At 34.3% G+C, this 22468-nt stretch overlaps 1 protein-coding gene across 13 annotated transcripts in view; it reads left to right on the forward strand.

Moving 5' to 3' along the window:
* EXOC1 (exocyst complex component 1) overlaps window positions 1-22468 on the forward strand; it is a 59201-nt gene that overhangs the window by 9800 nt on the left and 26933 nt on the right. For 8 of the 13 annotated variants that reach the window (XM_044387762.3, XM_044387765.3, XM_044387766.3 and 5 more), the window contains 8 exons: window positions 304-434; window positions 3206-3365; window positions 7803-7990; window positions 9845-10072; window positions 10278-10410; window positions 11059-11168; window positions 11948-12001; window positions 18561-18710. In XM_044387762.3, coding sequence (XP_044243697.1) covers window positions 304-434; window positions 3206-3365; window positions 7803-7990; window positions 9845-10072; window positions 10278-10410; window positions 11059-11168; window positions 11948-12001; window positions 18561-18710 — 1154 coding nt within the window. The remainder of the gene's footprint in view (window positions 1-303; window positions 435-3205; window positions 3366-7802; window positions 7991-9844; window positions 10073-10277; window positions 10411-11058; window positions 11169-11947; window positions 12002-18560; window positions 18711-22468) is intronic. The other 5 variants (XM_026508930.4, XM_026508934.4, XM_048211804.2 and 2 more) reach the window with 1 other exon arrangement.

Consider the following 22468-nt stretch of genomic DNA (forward strand, 5'->3'; position numbering starts at 1 on the left):
TGAAATGGTATTAGGCTCTTTCAAGCCCCTTTGCCTTCACATATGTCAGTCATTTTAGAGCTCATACTATTCTTTCAACACTGGTCTGAAGCTTTACTTCTCAAGGAATCTGCCTCTGACCCTGTTGTCTGATTTAGATGTTCCCTTTGATGCTCTGTGCATTATTCAGTCATGGCATACATTAGGAAATACTACTTTTAGTATCACGTACGGGCACCTGACAACTGTATTTGCAATGAGCGGATGAATAGATGAAGAATTAATGAGTGAATATTTCTGATCAAAGTGTGTTTTACTCAACAGTGACAACTGAACGCCCTGTGCAGGTGAAGATGGTCAAAGTCAAGAAATCTGATAAAGGAGATTTCTACAAAAGGCAGATTGCTTGGGCCCTTCGAGACCTTGCTGTGGTAGATGCCAAGGATGCTATTAAAGTATGTTTTTCTTAGTTCTTTGACCCGTGTTCAGAAAGTGTCTTTCATTTTCTAACGTAGTAGTATGTCTTCTAAGATGAGCTAAATGTCTTGTTTTGTAACCCTCTGCTCTACCAACTCAGCAAGAATTAGTCTAAAGTGTATTATTAAACCTTCCATTCTCCCACTCTTCAGTCTCAAGCTAAAATAAATCTGTATGCATGTTTGTTTCATTGTTTTTGCTTTTTTTTGAGCTATAGTTATGTTCGTGGGCAAGTTATATACACTAGAGCAAAATAACTATATATTTCGGTATTTGGGTTAGGTATATCTAGTCTAAAATTCATGTATTAGTACACATTTTAAAGTGTTGTGAGTAGTTTTTTAAAAGCCTTCATTGTTTTGGTAAAACCTAGTTCAACATCATGTGTAACACATAACCAAAGTGAATCTTCCTTAGTTTGTCTTCACAAAGTAGTGTAGAATCAGCAGCTGAGGCAACCGGGCTGGCCTTTTGAGGCCATGGTTTCGTATTTGTGGCTCAAGTAAAGGAAGCAATGGTGAGTTACACACCTTATTTTAAGGAACTTAAAGAAGAAGGTACAAGAATGTAAATATTCCACTTTTCACAAGCCACACTCAAACTTTAAGAAAATTGAATAATGTAATAATCGTGTTAAAGGACCATGTTTATTTCTGACAAGTCAAGGCTTTTCACAGCAATACCCTTTTTTCAAAGAAATTTAGTAGAGCTCCTCTGGTGAAATTAGGTGCTCCTTCCCCTCAGCCTCTCTCACCCTGCCCTTCATCTTCCTTTCGCAGGAATGTTTTGCATCATACCCACTTGTGATGGGGCTGATAGCAAGGCTTACCTTAATGTAACTGCAGGTGCCCTTTGATTTAACCCTTCAAGCCTCACACATTTACTTAAAAGGCAGAAGAAGTAGAAGCTACCTTTGTAGAGCAACCCAATAAAATAAAAATCTGACTTTACCCTTACCCTGGTATAGACCTCTGGGGAGCTAAAGTCTGGACAAAATGACAGGCAGTTGTGTCGAGTGTAAAATATTTTTTAAATGAAGCCAAAACAACTTTAGGAGAGTTTGCATATCTAGAATATGCAATTCAGAATTCCGATTTCTAACAAACGTGGCGAGTGCTTTTCTTTAAGTAATTTAGGTGCACTGGGCTGCTGCTTTATCCCTAAGGGGCACCCAAAACACTTTAATAACTAATTAAATAAATTCTGTTACCATGGGAAAAGATCAAGAGTAGAGACTTTTTTGGTAGGTTTCTGTTTAAGAGAAAATACTGTAAGGGCTTTTTAGAAATGAGTCTTTATTAAAGAAGCTTTTTCCTTCAATAGTTTTGCACTTTATAACCCCATTGACTTGCATAATTCACTAACGTTGCTGATGCTTATTTGAATGCCTTCTCACAGCTGATGCCTCATTGCTGACTTTCTTAATGGATGCTTTTTTTTTTCACTTTATGTAAGCACCTTGGCGTGTGCACACTATATATGGATGTAAAACATAAAATTTTTATACATAGCCTAACATTAGCCATTTAGTGTCACACATTGATTTGTGTGAGTGTTGCCACTGGAGCACTCAGCTTCTTTTTGGCATTATGGGAAATATTCCCAGGGAAGAGATCATTTCCCATCAAGTTTTAGATTAGTTGCCAATACCCTTAGATTTTTTTTATAAGTAATAATGCAATTACCTTTTTATTGGAAATGCAGATTTTAATCTTTTGATGTTTCAGTTCTGCTTATTGAGCTAATTATAATTAGTAGATCCATGCTACTGTAATGTGATTGTTATACCAGGTCAAATCCTGATTCCTCAATTATCCCAACCCTTCACAAAAGTCTGGTATCATCTCCCTTACCTTTAAGGCATTTATTTACATTTTTCTCACCAAATGACACTTTGAATGAATCGGATATATTGTTAGCCTTCTGTAGGACATTAAGAACATTTGAATCTATTTTTAATTCCTCAGATGTGAAGAAAAGCATACATCCATATATTTTCATGTTTTAGATAACAGTCAAGTGATTCTACATTCACGTGGGAAATATTAGCCTGGTATGAAATCACGGCTGCAAGGTGGCTTAAGAGACAGCGTACTGCACTTCTCCCACAGGTTGAGCTTCTTTGTCATTCAAAAGAACTTCAAGGCTAGCCAGCCTTTTTTATTTTTGAGGCACCTTTGATTATTCTCTGTTTTCAGTCCGTTCCTGCTTTCACCTCATTTGCTCTTGGAAACCGCACTAGGATGTAGATTGTATTTTTTCTCATATGTTATAATTAGAAGACATATTCTTTACTAAGGAGTTAGTGTCAGATCACTATGAATAATAGTGCATTATCATCAAAGAATAGGTGTAGCTCTAAAACCCCATAGGCAATTTAAAAAGAAAAATTAGGTCCACATCAAAACTGGAGACTTGTCATCTTAACTAGGAAGTCCGGCCACAAAGCTTTTACCTAGACATCCTATACTTCTACTCATATACTAAAGGGTCATACGAAAAGGGTCATACGAGGAAATTACCAAAACATTTTGTTGTTTTTTTTATCCAGCTTCTTTTCGGAAGAAAACAAGGTTTTTCCTACAAATTGAATTCTCTGAACCATTCTGTGTAAGTCACTTAGCTGATTTTTAATGGTGATTTTCTTTTAAGAACAGCTTCAACTTCTTTTCATTCTATTGAAATATAGACTTTATAATAATGAAAAAGATATGATCAAAAACAATATCTTTTGCATATTTTATTTCAGGAAAATCCTGAATTTGATTTACATTTTGAAAAAATATATAAATGGGTTGCCAGCAGCACTGCTGAAAAGAATGCATTTATTTCATGCATTTGGAAATTGAATCAGCGATATCTCCGGAAGAAAATTGATTTTGTCAATGTTAGTTCACAGCTCTTGGAAGGTAAAGTTAAATAAAAATGCTTATGTAAAATCAAATATACCTACAAGTGAATATATAACTTGACATTATTCAGAATGATGTAGCACACTGATTTACCTTATATTGCAAAGGACTTGAAAAATAATTTTTCTTATTGCAGAAGTGATACTTGTTTGGTATAGAAATTGATACTTTAAATAAATAAAAATCACTTATAAACTTAATCCTCAGAGATAACTGCTGTTGATGTTTTGTTAGATAGTCTTCTCATCTTTTTCCTATGCATATTTAAATACTTTCTTAAAATAAATTCACATTGTTTTCTAACACACTTTTCCTTATAATGAACATTTTTCTTATAATGAACATTTTTCATGTTATTAAATACTTATCCCAACATTATTTTTAGTGGTACCATAGTATTTCATCATATGACTATACCTTGATTTATTTAACTAGTCATTTATTTTAAAATTTCCAATCTTTGCTTATTTTAAATAATTTTGACATGAATATCCGTGTAGTTATATTTTTGTGCAGAGTGTAGGTATAGTGGTTAAGAACAGAACTTGAGTCAGACTACTTGGGTTCAAATCCTGGCTTTGTCACTTACCAGTTATGTGACCTTGGATTATTCTATGTTTCAGTTTTCTTTATCTCAGAAATAGAGATAATTAGTAGTATCCACTCCATAGGGTTGTTGTGAGGATTAAATTACTTAGTATATGAAAGTGATGAGAACGATGCCAGGTGTTTAGTAAGTACTCAATAAATATTAGCTCTTATTATATTATCAGGATAAAATCCTTAGACATGAAGTTAAATAGGATATTTTTGGTCAGTATATCTTCAGGGTTGTTACTGTGGATTATTTTGTGTTACAAGACAAAAACTATTGTTATTAAAAATATACAATTAGATTTTATTCTTTTAAAATTTCTTTCATAAAGGCATAAACATTGTAAGAAAATGGTTCTGTATGCCGTGTGGATACAATTTGTGTTGTATTCTTTATCTCAAAGAAAGCAGTTGAAATAACAGCTAGTATGCAGATGAATAGAGTTGTTGCTTCTCTTTATTAATAAAAAAACAGATTTATTCCAAATAATATATATTAGAAAGAAAACTTAGATTTGTCCTAAGTTGTATATTAGCATTTTAAAATAGGAGCCTCATTCTGTTCGGTTAAAACATCTGAAATAACCAATATTCAACCATTTTGACCTATAAAAATGGCCGTTTCAGATGCTTCCAGCTATTCATTTACTTAGCCATTTGCCTCTGTCCTTTCGGTATTCTGTTTTACTTACTCCTTTTCTGTTTGCCTGTGGATATTTCCCTCAAATATAGTATTCCTTCCCAATACTTAGTAAGTATTAAGCCCATTATTGGTTTTAAGTTTGATGCTTAAAACTGGAGAGGCAAGTCACATCTGTCAGGCCCTGTGCTACTCCCCTCAGTGCTGCCCTTGTGTAGGAGCCCTCGGGGCTGTGATCTGACCAACATTAGACCCCGGTATCTTGGCAACTGAGTATGTTGAGGGAATGACCTTCAAGAAATTGATGATAATTTTTCATGCCTTGAATAGTGGTTTAATTTGTGTTTTGAACGGCTTTTATTTTATTTTATTTATTTTTTTGCCTTTTCAGGGTTGAATGTTTTGATGAGGGAATGATTGCTATTCTGTTTTTAAATATTGTGTATCTCTGGTTGTTATTCGTTGCCTACAATATGTTTTAGACCAATACATTTCATTGAACTAACGGTATTAGAAAATACATACCCTACCTAGCTTCCCTCATTAAGAAATATTACCATAATCAGTGAGAAGAATATTGCTGTCTTTTTTAAATGAAGTGTCTAACTTAAAAAAAAAAGACATTTAATTTTTTAAGGCCTAAAGCAAAGTGTAGACATTTTCATGTTTATAAAAGTTACCCCTAATTCAGATCAGTTTTAGGAATACTGTGAAGATCCTTAAGGATCTCATTATGAAAATCGTTTTCTATATAAATCAGTAACTGTTTAGTGGAGTCCAGAGAATAGTTTCCTTAATGTCTGTAAACTTGTTTTAATGGATTTTGAAATCATAGCCGTTGATTCCCATTAAAAAAACAATAAATGTGTCTAAGTTTTGGGTGATGTTAAAAAACAAATAAGAAATTATCACCATCTACTTTTAAGAGATAAGTAATCATCCAAGTAAGACTTCACTATGAATGCTAACAGTGGCAACTTTAGAGGTTTTTGTTAGTGACAATTGAATGTTTACGCCAGTAAGTGAAGTTTCTCAGCAGAAGGCTTTTAAGGTTTTTAAAGGAGGATTTTGTTAGCAGTTGAAGTAGAGTCAAGTTTTTGTTTGACTTTTTCTTTTTCATTCTTATAACCAGATTTTAAAAAAGAAATCTTTGGCTTGAATCCTTAATTTAGCCAGCTTGAACAGATATCTCGTGTGTTTTTTTAAAATTGTTTCAATCTCGTCCTTTTTAACAGTGTTTTATGACTAATCTATTATGAGGGAGTGTCTGGGTAAAGTTTTGGGGCCTTGAGTGAAAATAACTAGACTAAATGCATGAGTCAGAGCTGACCTAAAAATAATTCTCAGGAAGTGATCTGTTTCCCAGTTTTCTCCAAGGACTAGTCAGTGCTGTTTCTTAAAAGAAAAAATGGAAAGATAAATGTATTTTTAGTCATTGTCAGAAAAAGAATAAGAAAATTAACTCTGGAAATTTAGTTTCTGTGGATCTTTCCACTTGGTACTTGATTTGGACGTTGTCTTTTAAACTTTGATGTACCAAAAGTTCAAATGAAATATGGGTAGTATTTAAAAATTTTAAACCTGTATACTTTTCTACCCAGCTAATATTCTTTGCTTACTTTCCTCTGCTTTTTTCATACCTTTTTACTCTCCAGAACTGCCTAAAGTTACAGAAGGTGCGTAACACCTTTTCTTTTTATTCTATTCCATATATTTTTTATTACTTGCCATTGTTATGTACTGTTGGTTGCATATTTTATGAAATTGTGCATAGGGACAAGTTTGTTACCACAAAATCCATATAGTAATAAAATTAACGATAGGATTCATTATTGACTTACAAAGGACTGTTTCATGGAAGAGAAAATACTTCTGAAGCAGTTATGATCGTTTAAAATATTTATTTATTTTAAATATCTGCTTGTGTAAGGAGCTGTACAGAATGATTTGAGCAGTCCCTGCCCCCTAGTGGCTAATAAACTGTCAGATGTGACATTTGACATCTCCACAGTGAGCTAAAATGGACTCGTTCAAAGGACAGGGAACTAGGTGATGCCTGTCTAAAGAACTATTTATATACTGTAATCTGTAATTGCCTGTACCAAAAGTTTTATTCCCCTCTTTTTGTTTTTCTGGGACATTATCTAAATCTGCCTAATTATCATTCTTAAGAGTAAGTCATTTATTACTTTGAGTTAGTTATTTTTTTCCTAGAACAAATTAACATATGTCAAGTCATGCTGAATGTAAATATTTCATTTGCATACAAAATAATGAATATTTAAAGTGTCCAGAGGTTGTGATTTAAGTAGTGTCCCATTAAGTTTATGAAAATCAATAACTTTATTGAAAGTTTTAGTTAGGGGTAAAAATTATTTTTTTTTTCACTTTACCTCTCCTAACCTCAAGCTTTATATAAAATCCCACAAGCTAAGTGTATTTTCTCAAAACATGGAATTGAAACGTTTATCCAGAAGACACCTTACATTTGACCTGTTGGTCCTTTGTTAAGAAGCATGAAGACCAGTTAAACTTTTGCAATTTCAAACAGCCATGTTATTGTTGCTCTTGTTATTGTAGACTTGTTGAGAAAACCTTTATACCTGATCTTTAGAAATTTTATCAATGCATATGAAATTGTTTTAAACAAAGAAATGGAAATTTCATGTAATATTTTCAATACCCAAAGTAAATTGTGACTACATTTTTCATATCAACTAAAAGTTATTTGGAAAAAAAAAACCATAACAAGGACAAAAAAAGAACAAAGGAAAAATGTTACCTGGGGAAAAAAAGGAAAGCAAATTATTTATGTGTCCTAAATTCATACTCATTGTTTTATTAGAGCAACAACCACCATAGGAAAAAAAGATTAGTAGGCTTGTTTCCACGTGTCTTGTTTCTGGTTTTGTATTTGTTTTTGTAGTTTATGTTTTGGGAAATTGTTGGAAAGCCTGTTTTAACACTTAAAAGTGAGTGAATTAGACTGCATGTATTTGTATTTGTTATAATAAATGTTACAATAAATGTATTAACATATGCAGTTTTTCATAAAAATAAGGTTTTTTTAATATTTTGAATCATTCTTTCCTATTTTTCAGCCACTAAATGTGACCTGTGCTTATAACTGACTATAAGTACCGTGTTATTGTCCTTCCTACTTTTTTACTACTTTATTTTTAATTTTTACCCTCTTTAAGAGTCTGTTCCAAGTGGAGAAAATCAGAGTGTGACAGGAGGTGATGAAGAAGTCGTAGATGTATACCAAGAGTTAAATGCAAGAGAAGAGCAGGATATTGAAATAATGATGGAAGGCTGTGAATGTGCAATCTCTAATGCTGAGGCCTTTGCAGAAAGGTTGTCCAGAGAGCTGCAGGTGCTGGATGGGGTAAGACCTTTTTATAATCTGTAAATGAACAATGTGTAGTGGCTTGAGAAGACTGGTGATGTTCAGATTTTGCTGCCTCAGCACCTAAGCCTTTATAGTGTAATTATAGCCATCTCCCTCCGGAAGCACGTTACGCGATGCCTTATCTCTCACTGCTCTTGTTCGAAAGACAGAACCATTCCTGTTAATTAGGCCAGTGAAGGTGGTTGGCTGAGGTTGGGGATTTGGGGGGGTTTTTGACACAAAGCGATGGAAGTAAAAAGTAGCCGACCAGAAACCAACTTGGGGCTGCTTCCCCCCAGCCTCTGAAACACTGCAGAGTAATTCGCTGCAAAAGAATAGCATTTTTGTGGTTTTGGGGGAAAAAAAAAAGGTACAAATTAGAAATAGAAAAATTAGTTTGAAATAAGTGAATCATTTACCCAAATGGAACAGAATAAATGTAGTGAAAACAAGGAGCCAGAGGAAAAGGATGTTTGGCTCCCCTGCTAAAATGTTTGAGATAGCTCTTTTTAATTTGTATGCACAGTTTCTAAGTCTGTAAACTCAATGCACATCTTTAGAAAGTAAAAAGCTAAAAGACATAGCTAAAAATAACACCACTAATGTGAGAAAAATCTAGAACGAGAACATGTGGTGTTTTTTGTTTTGTTTAGACAAAAAAGCATTTAAGAAAAACCCTCAGAGAATGAGGAATATTTTAAAGACTTAAAAAATTTTGGCATTTTATACATGAAAGGTACAGAATTTATGAGGATGAACTCAGGCCCAGAGATTACACAAATAGTTCAAGTTTACAAGTTTATAAAACTCACTGGAAGCTAAGCCTAGAAGAAACTTCAAGATGTTAACAGTGGAAATTGTCCTGGTCAAGGTCGAGCCCCACGTCTGCTACTTGAGAGATCTATTCAGTGGCCCAGAGTCCTGCTGACTCTTACAGTTGGGCTACACTTACAGTTGAGTTATTACGAATAGCATATAAAATACGTGTGAAATTACTGCAGCAACTGTCCTTGATTCTTTTCGTTCCTGATGCAAGTTTTTTCCTCATACCCTGTTACCTGCCTTCTTAGTGTGGCTTAGTGGTTTATATTTTCTTTTCTAATGAATATTGCATGTATGTTACAAGTTATCACATTGCTTGCCAGTTTTATTTTGGATTTGACAGCTTCCATATTTCAGGAAACTTAGAATCATTAGTCAGAATCGCTTAGAAAACAATGATAAGGGGATGGTGGCTTGTTCCCACTTTGCCTGGAAAAAAATGTACAGTAGTTGCAAATGAAAGAGAAAAGAAAGAAGACAATAGAAGGCGCTATCTTATGGATATATAGTCTGTGGCCATGTGGTCTTACGGTCGTGGCTCTTCCACATCATGTAAGCATCAGTTGTACTACAGTTATAAATTAGTTCAGTGTATCCTTCAAAGACTGATCTCACTGCTACCCTCTTTATTAAGGTATTGCACAGGTAATTATGCTTTTTTTTTTTTTTTGGCATTTTACAACAATATTAAGTATAGAAGATTTTTATAGCTGGTAGAATTGGAAGTGTCAGAAATGGGAATATATCGACACTGATGATACATTGTGGGGCAGAACCCTACTTGTACAATCTGGGGAAATATGAAATACTGAGGCATGGTCTCTAACCTTGATAGAGAGGCCAGTGTATCTTCCTGAAATACTGTGTAAAAAGGGAACATAAACATAAAGTGATGAACTAAAATAAATGTGTAGATGCTTACCAGTCTTTGTTACTCGGCTGTCAAAGGGATTTAGCAATATTTCATCTGAACACTACTTTTATACATCTAAATAATACGAAGAGTTACTTTTGTTTTTCATGTTGTAGGCCAACATCCAATCAATCATGGCCTCTGAGAAGCAAGTGAACATCCTGATGAAGTTGCTGGATGAGGCTCTAAAGGAGGTGGATCAGATTGAGTTGAAACTGAGCAGTTACGAGGAAATGCTCCAAAGTGTAAAAGAACAAATGGATCAGATCTCTGAAAGCAACCACCTAATTCATCTCAGTAACACTAATAATGTAAAACTCCTGTCTGAAATAGAATTTCTTGTGGTAAGTATGTTGGTAAATTGCTACCACCAACAAAAACAGAAAAATATAATATGATATATAACACCCATTTGTAAACATTTTCTCATTTTCTTGTGAGAGTAAGATTTCACATAATTCCAAAGACGTTATGATAGGATTGAGTAGCATCTTAACTGTAAATGTCCCAAAATTACATGTGCAAATGGTATATTTATATATATTCCAGAACCACATGGACTTGGCCAAAGGTCATATAAAGGCCCTTCAGGAGGGTGATCTTGCTTCTTCTAGAGGCATTGAGGCCTGCACCAATGCCGCTGATGCCCTTCTGCAGTGCATGAATGTAGCTCTTCGTCCAGGTATGTTCATTAGAAATGATAAAATCTGACCAAGAATCTGAGACTAAGCCTGTAACTTGGTATAAAGCTTTTAACAAGAAGTACATGGGGCAAGTGGTTTAGGGTGACTGTAGTATTAGCTCCTCAGACCAGTTTCACGTCTTTCCAATCATGTTTCTGTTGGCACTAAGAACTTTTCTATTTTAGTTCCTGTGATTGATCAGCAGTGACTCTAGTTAACACCATGATTTTTCTCTAGTACTGTCTACAAAACCGAGCACAGAGTCGATGCTTTGATTAGACCAGAGAGCATGAGGTTTTGTTAGGCCAATGGTTCCAAAACTTGAGTTTGCTCAGAATCATGGAGAGGGTTTGTTAAAACACATATTGCCAGGCCGCAGCCCCAGATTCAGTAGGTCTGGGCCAAAGCTCCAGTATCCACATGTCCAGCGGTTCCCAGATAATGCTGAGGCAGGACCACCCTTGGAGAACTGCTGTGCTATACTGTTTTTTTCTCTTGCTCACCTTTCTTTTATAAAGCAAATGAATAAACCAGTAAAACTTTGGGTTCTTCAAAACAGAACTATGGATACTGTTATAAATGTATTCACTGAAGGTCGGAGAAATCTTCTTACCTATTAAATCAGTCAAGAAATATTCTGGTTTTAGGCCATGACATGCTCTTGGCAGTGAAACAGCAGCAGCAGCGTTTCAGTGATTTGCGAGAACAGTTTGCACGGAGACTGGCCAGTCACCTCAACAATGTTTTTGTTCAACAGGTAATTTTATTTCATTAACAAAACTGGCATGTTTCTGTAGCTTTTATATATATATTTCCACAAAAATTGTAATGTATTTAATTGGGATCACAGTAAATTCTTTCATATGTTTATTCACATGTTTATTTGAGATTTTTAAATAAGATTTTTAAGTATTTGCTCATAGATGTGTGTTGGGCCTCAACTGCCTCCTGAGGTAGACCATCTGGTTCCTTTCAGCTAAAACTCTCTGATTCTAGAAATCAAATAAATAACTATGCTTATTACACATACCATTTATATGTTCTTATTTATAAAAGTAAGTCCAAACTTGTTACATATTTGCTGCTTGGCCTATTTTACTTCTCAGTATTTTAAGGTAAGAACCAGGACTTGACTCAAGTGTTATATATGTTTCATTGGCTGTATATATTTTTATATATGAGAAAAATGACTATAGCTGAGTTGTAAATTCCATTGGATTTAATTTTATATAAACCCTTTATCTACATTTTTATATGGAAAAGGAGGTTATAATTAAGGTTGTGGCAATAATGTTAATATTAATATTAATAATATTAAGAGTACCTTAGAGGGATTTGAATAGAAGGCATTTTAATCTGGAGTAATAGATTAGGTTTCTTATGTTTTTCATCTCTTATTAGGGTTATTGGACAAAAAAAAAATTGAGAGAAATTCTGTTCATCAAGAAATACTGTCTGAAACATTGGATTCTTACCTTGTTTTCACTTTGCAGTATTTGAAAACAATTGTATTTACTCTATTTTATTTCCGATTAGTTTACTCAGGCCCTCCTTCAGCTCTATAACAGGTCCTACTTTCTTTCGGTGCCTGTGAGTACATTAAATTTGGCTCAAGCTTCTCTGATTCTTTTTTTTTCCTATAAAGTTTGCTAAATTAACAGCAGCAGAATCTTTATAGATTATAACTTTACTGACTTAAGCTGCCCGTTAACCATATTTATAGCAGTTTTTTAATGTCCCAGAGGAAAAAGTTTAATTTGGCCAGAAAGGCATTTCATCTCCTGCTTGCCTCTCTTCCTGTCATTCTTTCACTCTCTGCTCCTTCGTTTATTTAGAAACTTTTACCGGGTGATTGGGATGCATACCAGACATTTACTTGAGATAGGTGAGAAGCTGATCCTGTCCTCAAGCAGCTCACAGTCTATGGGAAGGAGGTAGATATACTCAGTAAGGGTAAATGTTATTGTAGCGGTCACACATGTGAGCATAAAGGAAGACCATATAACTAAGGGTGCGAGGGAGACATTGGGGAAGACTCTCTTAATGTTTCACTTGACCCGAAAAGTAGCACGAAGAAAGTAGATCTAGAAGTCACACAGGAAATACTCATCACATTTTTCTTACATTAGTATTTTAATATTTATTTCTCCCCAGTTCCGTGGTTTTTAAAAATGACATTGTTGATAGTGACGTTATCCACATTTCTAGATGGCATTGGAAATGTTGGATATGTTAGAATGTTACTGTAGGTAAACAGCTCTTTCTGCACCCTTCATTGTTTGTTGTAACATGCAGTATTAATTATGATTATTATGATTTTGCTTCCTTGCTTTGTAAACTAACGGCTTTGTTTACTATGTGCTTCCAGTTCTGAAAGTCTAATATGTATTGTTACATGTGAGTGATGCATGTTGAAAAACCAGAATGTTGCAATGACCTAGGATGTGCTGAAGAAAGTGGAGGAGGGTGTCCGAAATACAGAAAAGAGATTTTTCTGTGTGTTGAATTCAGTGCATCAGGTCACTTAGCAAAAGAGTTGGGGAACATGGGTATTTCTAGTCCTAGTTGTGGAACAAATGAGCTGGGAAAATTGATTACCATATTATAGTATGTATCTTAGCAGATTTTCATTGTGTGCCTCTTGAATACTTGTTGTTTCCATATGTAAGAATAGGAAATGGCTCTTACAGTCCAGATGCTTCTAAAGAGACATTAAGACTAATGTATTTAAAGCTCTACAGCAATGCATATATGAAATTGTTAATTGTATGACTACATATACATAGTTTATATATATATGTACAAGTGCTAAAAAGTTTTAATGAAAAGTGAGTTTACTGAGATTTTAGGTAGTCAAGTATAGCATCGTGGATACGAAGACTTGAACAGAGTCTGCAATGCAGTTTTTGGCAAATGTATGTATATTCAACATGTGTAACTACTGTACAGAAGAATACAGTGGAAATAATCTATTGATCACAACATACCAGTAATTTAAGAGCACTGATTCCCAGTCTTTTTAAAATTCACACATCCGTAAAATTAAAAGAAATAGAATTTGGAGACTTACTAAGTCACCAGTTTTTTACTTTACCAAATAAAAACTTTAAAAAAGAAATCCTTTCACTATCTTTTTATCTTGGCACTAAAAGAAAAGAATATAACTTCAGACTTCCAAATTAAGCACATTTCCCTTTATGAGAAACTCTGCCGTCATTTTATTTGTTTCTTAGTGCCGTAGGCCAGTAAAAAAACATCTTCGCATTTGGGAATCACTGATCCAGAGCATGCTACCTCTGATAGAGCTTTCATAGTAGTACTTCCACATAGCTATATTTTAATGAAAACGTGAAATGCATTTTTATTTAATATTCACTTCTTACTATATATACACATAATAGAGTAATGTTTTTAACAATTGATTGGATTCTTTTGACTCTTTTAGATGATCTTACACACTCATCTTCCATTGAAATTGTAGACTCTTACCTATAATTTTTACATTTACAAGGGGTTTGTATATCTAAGAAGATACTGAACTAGAGATTCAGGTCATTTACGCTAATTAGGATTCTGATACTGAAAACAGGCAGTCAAATTAAGGCTAATGAAATTGAGGAAGTACTTGCATAAAGTGTATGTATTTAAAAAATTATTTTGGTTGTCTTTTGGAAGATTCGGCTTGAAAGGATAACTCTTCTCTGCGTTTTTTGTCCCCCTTGGGTCCTGCAGAGACCTCATAATTCTGTACATGGTCTTTTGCAATACGATAAGAACTGACTATGCACCCAACTAAAACTACAACCGGGAAAAACTGAAATTGTGGGGGTTTTGCTATATGCTTAAGCTTGGGAATTTTTCTTTCAACATATATTTATAGAAACATCACATGGTAAAATAAAGCCTGTAAAATATACTGCCAATATTCAGTTCATTTCACAAAAATTGTTTCCTTAAGCATGTTTCACAGTTTCCTAAATACAGGTTAAATGTCTGTAATTAAAAGCTTTGAAAGACTTATGATCATTTAAGATCAGTTTTTGTGATGTTTGTTGGAACTTTGCTCAGACTTTCTTTTTTCTTTAAGAAAACAAAAATAAACATGCCATAACACAGAAAGAAAGAATTCTCAGATTTTGAGAATTTATTCAACATTTGAAATGAGTGTATAATTTCTGTTTGAAAATCAGTTACAGTGGTTAAGAGTACGACGGTGGAGCCAAACTTCCTGGATTCAAAACCCTGACTCTGCTACCTCCTAGCTGGGTGACCTTCAGCAAGTTAATTAACCCCTTTGTGCCACAAATTCTAGTAATATATACACTAAGGAAAATTTATAATGTACTAGTTTGTAGAAAATGTGTCTGTCTTAGATTAATTTGACAAAACCTACTATAATATTTTTAATTATGTTAATAATAGAGTTTTGCTATTTTTTTAAAGGACTGATTGATTCATTGATTTGATTGAGAGAAAGAGAGTGTGTATGGCTGGGAGGGAGAGGGAGAGAGAATCTGAGCAGACTCCATGCTGAACACAGAGCTCAGCACAGGACTCAGTCCCATGACTGCAAGATCACGACCCCAGCCAAAACCAAGAGTTGGACACTTAACCAACCGAGCCACCCAGGCACCCGAGCTTTGCTATTTCTTAAATGAGGAGGAAAGTAGTTTACAAGGTTATTGTGAACATTAGAATTTATATATATAGAAAGAGACAGAGAGCACACCCGGGACGACAACAGGCATTCAGTAAATTGTTACTGTTATTAATTTATTATTATTTATAATAAACTGTTTTTAACTTAAATTCAATTTAATTAACATATAGTATATTATTAGCTTCAGAGGTAGAATTTAGTGATTCATCAGTTGCATATAACACCCAGTGCCCATTCCATCAAGTGCCCTCCTTAATCCCCATCACCCCCATCCCCCCCAATTGTTTCCTATAGTTAAGATATAATAAACTAAACAATGTCTTAATTTTTTTGATATATAAAGAATAAAGTTGTGTGCACATGAGAGTTCTAGAAGTGCCCATAACTTGTATTAGTGATTGAATTAAACAGTTTAAATATGTAATTTTCCTATTTTCTATAATGATTTTAGAACAGTTTCTCTAAAATTAAATCTGTTAGCACTAATCACATTTAATCTATCTTAATTGTAATGGTTTGAAGGCAATGATGTTTTCATATTAGAAGGCAATTTTTCAGGTATAATGATCTTAAAATGCTGTTTGCAAAAGAAAGCTTTGAATAGTAACATGTGAAAGAGCTTTATAAACTGTAAATTCCTCTACAAACAATAATTAGTTCTTCCATTTTTAGGGGAGGAGAAGGTTTTTATTTGAAGAACTTTTCTGACACTAAATTAAGTAATATAGTGTAACATGTAATGGGCTGAGTAAACAATTGAAGAAGAACATAAACAATAATTTTGAGTCTTGAATCATTGAGAATTAATGAGACAGATTGGGATGATAAAAGATGTCTAATATTATTAATAAAGAATTTTAAAAATTAACCTTTGGCAACTGTAATGAGAGATGAAGTATAATCCAGTGGTAATAACTGTTTTATTTAAAATGATTAATTTTGTTCATATTTATTATTAGTCTTTACCTCACAGAAAACATGTTGGTGACCAGGCATTCCAAATATATAGAATAGTTGCATTTTTCAACATGTAGCTCTTAGTCCACAGTGATTCTTTTGGAAGATGTGATTGTTTTATATTTAGTCAGCCATCCAAAAAAGAATGTTCACATAGGTCCATGCTCCCCTATCCAAAACTCTTGGGGTCAGCTATGTTTTTAGAATTTTTCAGATTTTAGTAAAGTAATATAGTACATATATATTCTATAACCACTCCAGGATGGTTTGGAGCAGGGCCCTGTGATTAAGAGCACAATGTTCCTACAGCAAAAAATATGAATAGTCATTCCAGACACTATAAATAGCCTCATGTCAATTCAGGTCAAGTTTTGCCATTAAAATAGATTTGGCACCAAATTTAAATGAAGGTTTTAGAGCTTTTTGTATTTTAGAGTTGAAGAAAGGGATTGTGGACCTATCTATACAGTAGACCTTGTATATAGCATCTATAATAGTTGTGAACTTGTGTGGCCTCGCCCTTTCTGCTGCTTATTTTGGTCAGTTGAGTTTTCTGATACTTTTCTGCTATCTCTGTTCCAATTTCCTAAGTAGGTATCAGTAATCTTAATTAAGTAATATCAGTATTCTTAATCTTAAGTAACCCTTAATCTTAGAAATATATTGATTGTTCTGCCTAATTTTATATGGAATTTCTATATAATGGGTCCTTATTTTTCTTTTTATATCCATTTTAAATTGGGGATATAATCTTACAAGAAGAAAATTATCCAACAGGCTGATTTGAAAGCTTTAATGAAGAAGGAACTCAAATAATGAGTGTTTTAGTACTTGGCATGTTTTATACTTCTGTCTTTCTTGCTCTAAAGGTACTTCTCAATTGCTAGAGAATTCTTCATTGCCTTAGACCAGAAATTTTTTCTGAATACTCTGTAGTTAAAAGAAATTATTTAAAAAATCCATAACCACTAAGTTCTTATTCTGTGTATATAGTAAAGCATATAAATTAGATAAAGGAAAGAAACCTCTTTTAAATTAAAAGAATTTAAATATAGGAGCACCTGGATTGCTCACTTGGTTAAACAGCTGACTCTGATTTCAGCTCAGGTCATGATCTCAGGGTCTTGAAGTCGAGCCCCACTTTGGGCTTTGCACTCAGCACAGAGTCTGCTTGAGATTTTCTCTCCCTCCCTCTCCCTCTGCCCTTCACCTTGTGCGCTCTAAATAAATAAGTAAAATCTTTAAAAAATAAAACTAAATAAAAGAATTTAAATTCGGGATATTTAAAAGATAATTTATGGCAGCTAGTATAATACACATATAATTAGGTTTAGGTAACTTTACTAGGAAATGAATTAACCAGCACCAAAACTCAATCACTGTATCATTTTAACAGAATGCTAACAAATAACTTCTGACTAAGCAAATTAGATTGAGTCAGACTGACATCAAATAAATCCGTCTTGTTTTTCCTTTTCCTTTTTCTTGGGAACTTACATTTTCAAGGGGAATCCACTCCTTTAATCTTTCAACTCCTCATCTCTTAGACACTGGCTTTGAGTTCATCACAAATATTGACCAAGTAGCAGAGAGAGCTAGATTGTTACCAAAGAGGGCTGGGAAGATTTTTATTGTGTGTGTTTGTTTGCTTGTTTTTTAGATACCAGTAACTAGTAGGCATTTGCAATTTTTGAGTCTGGTTAAAATAAATGATTTTGTTACATATGTTTTTAAAAGGAAATGGAAGTGAGACTCACATGACTAAGGTTCTAGTTCTTCCTTCCAGCATGACCTGAGCAAATCACTTAATCCTTTAAGTTTCCATTTCTTCTAGAAAATAAGGTCATTGGAACAGATAATCTTCCAGGCCCATATTTTTCAAATCAAAAGTCAGGATGCATCATCTAAGACTGACTGATAACTTATTAATTTATTTACATAAAAGCCTTGTCAAGGTTTTAAAATAAAATCATGTGTAGTTAATTAACAAATTACTAAAAAAACTAAAATTACACTACTACTAAGTATTATCCAGGAAAGCCCAGGATATCATCATCTGTGGTGCCTCCTAGTTCTAAAATTTTATATCCTTTATGTCCTTATCTGTTGTTTTAAATATCGTAGACTCTAATAGTAAAAATACCATAGATGTAGACAATTTGTTTTGAATGACTTCCCTATTTGATGTGTTTCTCAGTACAGTTGCATCATGAGGTATATTTGCTTAATAAATAGTAAAATGGTATGGGAGAGACAGGTTTGATTAAAACATTCATTGTCAACTCCTTTAGAAGATGAGGTGGGTAGTTGATTTATCCCAGAGGGCTGTTCTTGCATGTTTATGATTATTTTATGGTGATGGTGTTTGGTAGATTTACACAGGATCATAAAAGAAGATAAGTAAGTACTCAGTTTTTATACTTCTCTATCTTTTTATGCTTTTCGTTGGCTACATGTGGTCGTTGTTTAGAATTTTCAATTACATGTTTCTTTCACTGTCAATGCATTTATTTACTTATTTACTCACTCTAGGGTCATGATCAGAGTTCAACTCTTGCTCAGCACTCTGTTGAACTGGCTTTACCCAATCATCATCCGTTTCATAGAGACTTGCTTCGATATGCCAAGTTGATGGAGTGGCTAAAGAGTACAGATTATGGAAAATACGAGGGACTAACAAAGGTATGAGTTTGATATCAATTACTCACTGAGTATGGAACATAATCTTCTAGAATCAAGACATCATGTATTCAGTTCCCCAAGTGACGTTTGAAGTACTGTAGTACATTCTTAGCGAAGCAGAAACTAATTGAATTTCTGAGTGCTCATTAACCAGGCAGAACACTTATTTTATTTACTTGGGTAAAGAAGAGCTAAATTTCAAACTTCGGTTTGATATAGTAATAGGCTGTACTGTGGCCTTAAGCATCTTTCAGTTTAGTTAAATGCAGTAATTATTTCCTAAGTTTCTTTATATGCAATATAGAAATAGAGACTAGAAGATATACGTATAAGTGAGGTATTTGCTCTCAAAGAATTGATAACCTGTTCGATTAAGCAAGTGCAGAGTGCCTCTTTATTAAGCAAGCATTTCACTATTCCAGGCACACGGGGCCTAACAAACAAGTCCCTCTTCTAAAGAGCCTTACATCTGAGTGAGAAGAACAATTATACTTAAAACAATCAGCAAAACATTAAGTGCTAAACTGAAAATGGGTTTACATGTATGGCAGTTTAGAAAAGAGAAATCCATGTCCTAAAGCCGTGGGGGAAAGCTTCAGGGCAGAAATTGGACTTGACTTAAGTTTTAAATCATGAATGGGATTAGATAAATCAGAAAAAAAGAGAAATGGCATTCCAGGGATGAACGGCAAGATGTACAGACAGAGGTGGGAAAATATGCCCTTTCATCAGGACAATGGAGAATGCAAACCTATGAAGCAGAAATTTCATATTCTGGAGCAGCGAGAAATTATGTTGAAAAAGAAGAGCCATGAGCCCTAACAGCATTCCTCATACATGGGAAAAAACTAGATGAGGCAAATTCATTAAGAACCTAATATAATAATTCAGATGAAATGAAATCTGAACCAGGAAGATAGTGGTAGGAGTAGAGAATAGACACCAAAAGAGAGACTTCAGTGATGGAAGGGACAGGATGATGCCAAACTTTCTAGGCTCGGGGATTAGAGGAGCAGTCCCAGAAACATCAGCAATTGGAGAAGATGAGTCATTCATTCATATATGAGTTGAGCACCTGTTATGTTCTAAGTAAGTGCTAGAGATACAGCACTGAAGGAAATGGACAAATGTTTGCCTTCTCATAGCGCATGTTTTGTTGGAGAAAGACTGACAAAAAAGTCAGTTGTATAGTATGTTAAAGGGTACTGCTGAGTGTCTGGAAAAAATAAAGCAGGGAACGCTGGGACTGGGGGAAGACTATAGTTTCAAATAATGCACCAGAGCGTAGATTTTTAAAATGAGCAAGGATGAGGGGCGTCTGCCTGGCTTAGTCGGTAGAACATTCGACTTTTGATCTCAGGGTTGAGTTCAAACTTCGTTTTGGGTGTAGAGAGTACTTAAAATCTTTTTTTTTTTTTTCAAGATTTTATTTATTTATTCGACAGAGATAGAGACAGCCAGCAAGAGAGGGAACACAAGCAGGGGGAGTGGGAGAGGAAGAAGCAGGCTCCCAGCGGAGGAGCCTGATGTGGGGCTCAATCCCATAACTGTGGGATCACGCCCTGAGCCGAAGGCAGATGCTTAATCGCTGTGCCACCCAGGCGCCCCAAGAGAGTACTTAAAATCTTAAGAAAAAAAAAAGGGTGGGTGAGCAGTGGGAGTTTCTTGGGGAAAGCTTTCCAGGCACAGTACAGGTGTTCTATGGCAAGAGCATGCCTGGCGTATGGAGAGAGCAGCAAGGAAGGCACTGTGGTTGGAGCACAGAGGACCAGGGACAGGACCTTAGAAGGAAGGTAGGAGAGGTAAAGTAGGGGTGGGGTAGAGCAGATCTGGAAGGGACTGTGTACCATGGTAAGGACTTGGCTTTTACTGTGAAGGAGATGGGGGAGGGGGTTTTGGTGGGCTTTGAGCAGTAGAATGACATGGTCTGATTTAGCTTTAATAAATGGCCATTGTGGCAGGAAGCCATGGGTACAATACTTTTCTGGCATTTCTGCTATGACCTTTAGTATTGGAATTGACCATGTCACTTAGGGAGCTGAAGAATTGCTACCTAATTCCAGTATATAAACAGCTATATTTATATATCAGATATAAGAGCAGTTTACTTAAAATTCTGAAATACCCTGAAAAACATGTAAATCTTTTAAGTTTTTAGAGTTTAATTTAGAGTTTAAAAATAAAAAATCTAAGTAATGCATAAGTTATTTTAATAATTAGTAATAATTTAATTATGTGGACAATATGATCTTAAAAGATATTCTCAAATTGGAAAGAGTAATGTGTTTTGTTTCTTGGAGTGAAAACAAAAATATTGAGATTGTTAATATAAAAGCTCTTCCCCTCAAACCATGTGCTTATGCCGAAAAGGTCCTAACAGAATTTACATAGCTAAATCATCTTATTTTTTGCTAGTTTTGCTAGTCAGAGTTTTTCCTAGTTTTATTCAAAAAGTGGTGCTCTCTTTCAGAGTGTTTTATAATGAAGATTATTCTTCCTTGTTTGTACATGAACCCATTTTATCTTCATACTTACTGAAATAATTATTACAGCTTCCTCTAGTGTTAGGTTCATGCTTCATGAGAAGATAGATTAGGTAGAAATTTGTGAGAACTATGACGATAAGAAAAAAAGCAGGTTGTACATTCCTATCAGTGTATCGATAGGAACACATTTGGCACAAGGACATTCTTACATATCAGTCTTTATGTGTTTTTTCTTCAAAGTGCCTTTGCCCACTTAAAGTAAGATCTGGCTTCCTTTACTTCTAAACTGAGATCATAAGGAAGGGGACATAAACCTTGGTAAAATAGATAATATTTTTAAAGTATAATTTTAAAAATGCTTTTCAAAAAGAATATAAGTATCCTGAGGTATTTATATACTTCTTATCTGGCCAGCTATTTTAGGTAAGATTACTTTTGTTCCTCAGAATTAGTCTTTTAAGTGTTCTGCAACTCTACTGTTGTGTTATATTTTGTTTTGTTTTGTTTTCATTCAACAGAATTCTGATTTGGAGCTATCTTAAGGAAAAATATTTACAGTACTGGAATTCTTTGCCTTTTGAAGTTTTAGGAGGATTAATATTTTGAATAATTAAACATTATTGTATCTCCTTAAGAGTTTTGTGCCAACAAGTGCTTTGTCCCCTAGTGAATATTCAAATAAGTAAAGTAATCAATAAGCTTTTTGCCTAATTGTGTTCTCAGTGAGTATTATTGCCCTATCTTTATATATAATGCAGTATTCATGAATGTAATTTAAGTGAAGAAACAGAATGATAGCCAACCTAGCAATGATTTATGGAATCATTCTCTGCTCACAGTATAGTTTTGATTGACAATATTAATGAGCTTTTTAAATGAAATTGACTTATTTCCCAGGAATGTTACTCGATCCCGTGGTTTGAACTTTTGACAGACTATGTATTTTACCTCATAATCTAATTTGGTTGCTGAAGTTATCAAAAATGGGAATTTTATTAAAAAGAAGAAATAAAAGAAGGAAAGAAAGAAAGAAGGAAACAGATTAAATAGTGCTTCTTCAGTGAGAAATAATTAAATGCAGATACTGTTTGCACTTGGTTGGGTATATGCAGCTTTCATGCTTTCTGGCAGCAAAAAGAAAAGCCTTTTTCCGTTCTTCAAGGTATAAGAATCACTAGGCACTGCCCTAGCTCTGCTTAGGGCTGAATCTAGCAAAGCCCAGTTTTTTAGTGTACATAATTAGAGCTCAGGGAAATAGCTCAATTGCCCAGA

The sequence above is a fragment of the Ursus arctos genome, unplaced genomic scaffold (assembly GCF_023065955.2).
Source record: "Ursus arctos isolate Adak ecotype North America unplaced genomic scaffold, UrsArc2.0 scaffold_9, whole genome shotgun sequence".
Lineage (NCBI taxonomy): Eukaryota > Metazoa > Chordata > Mammalia > Carnivora > Ursidae > Ursus > Ursus arctos.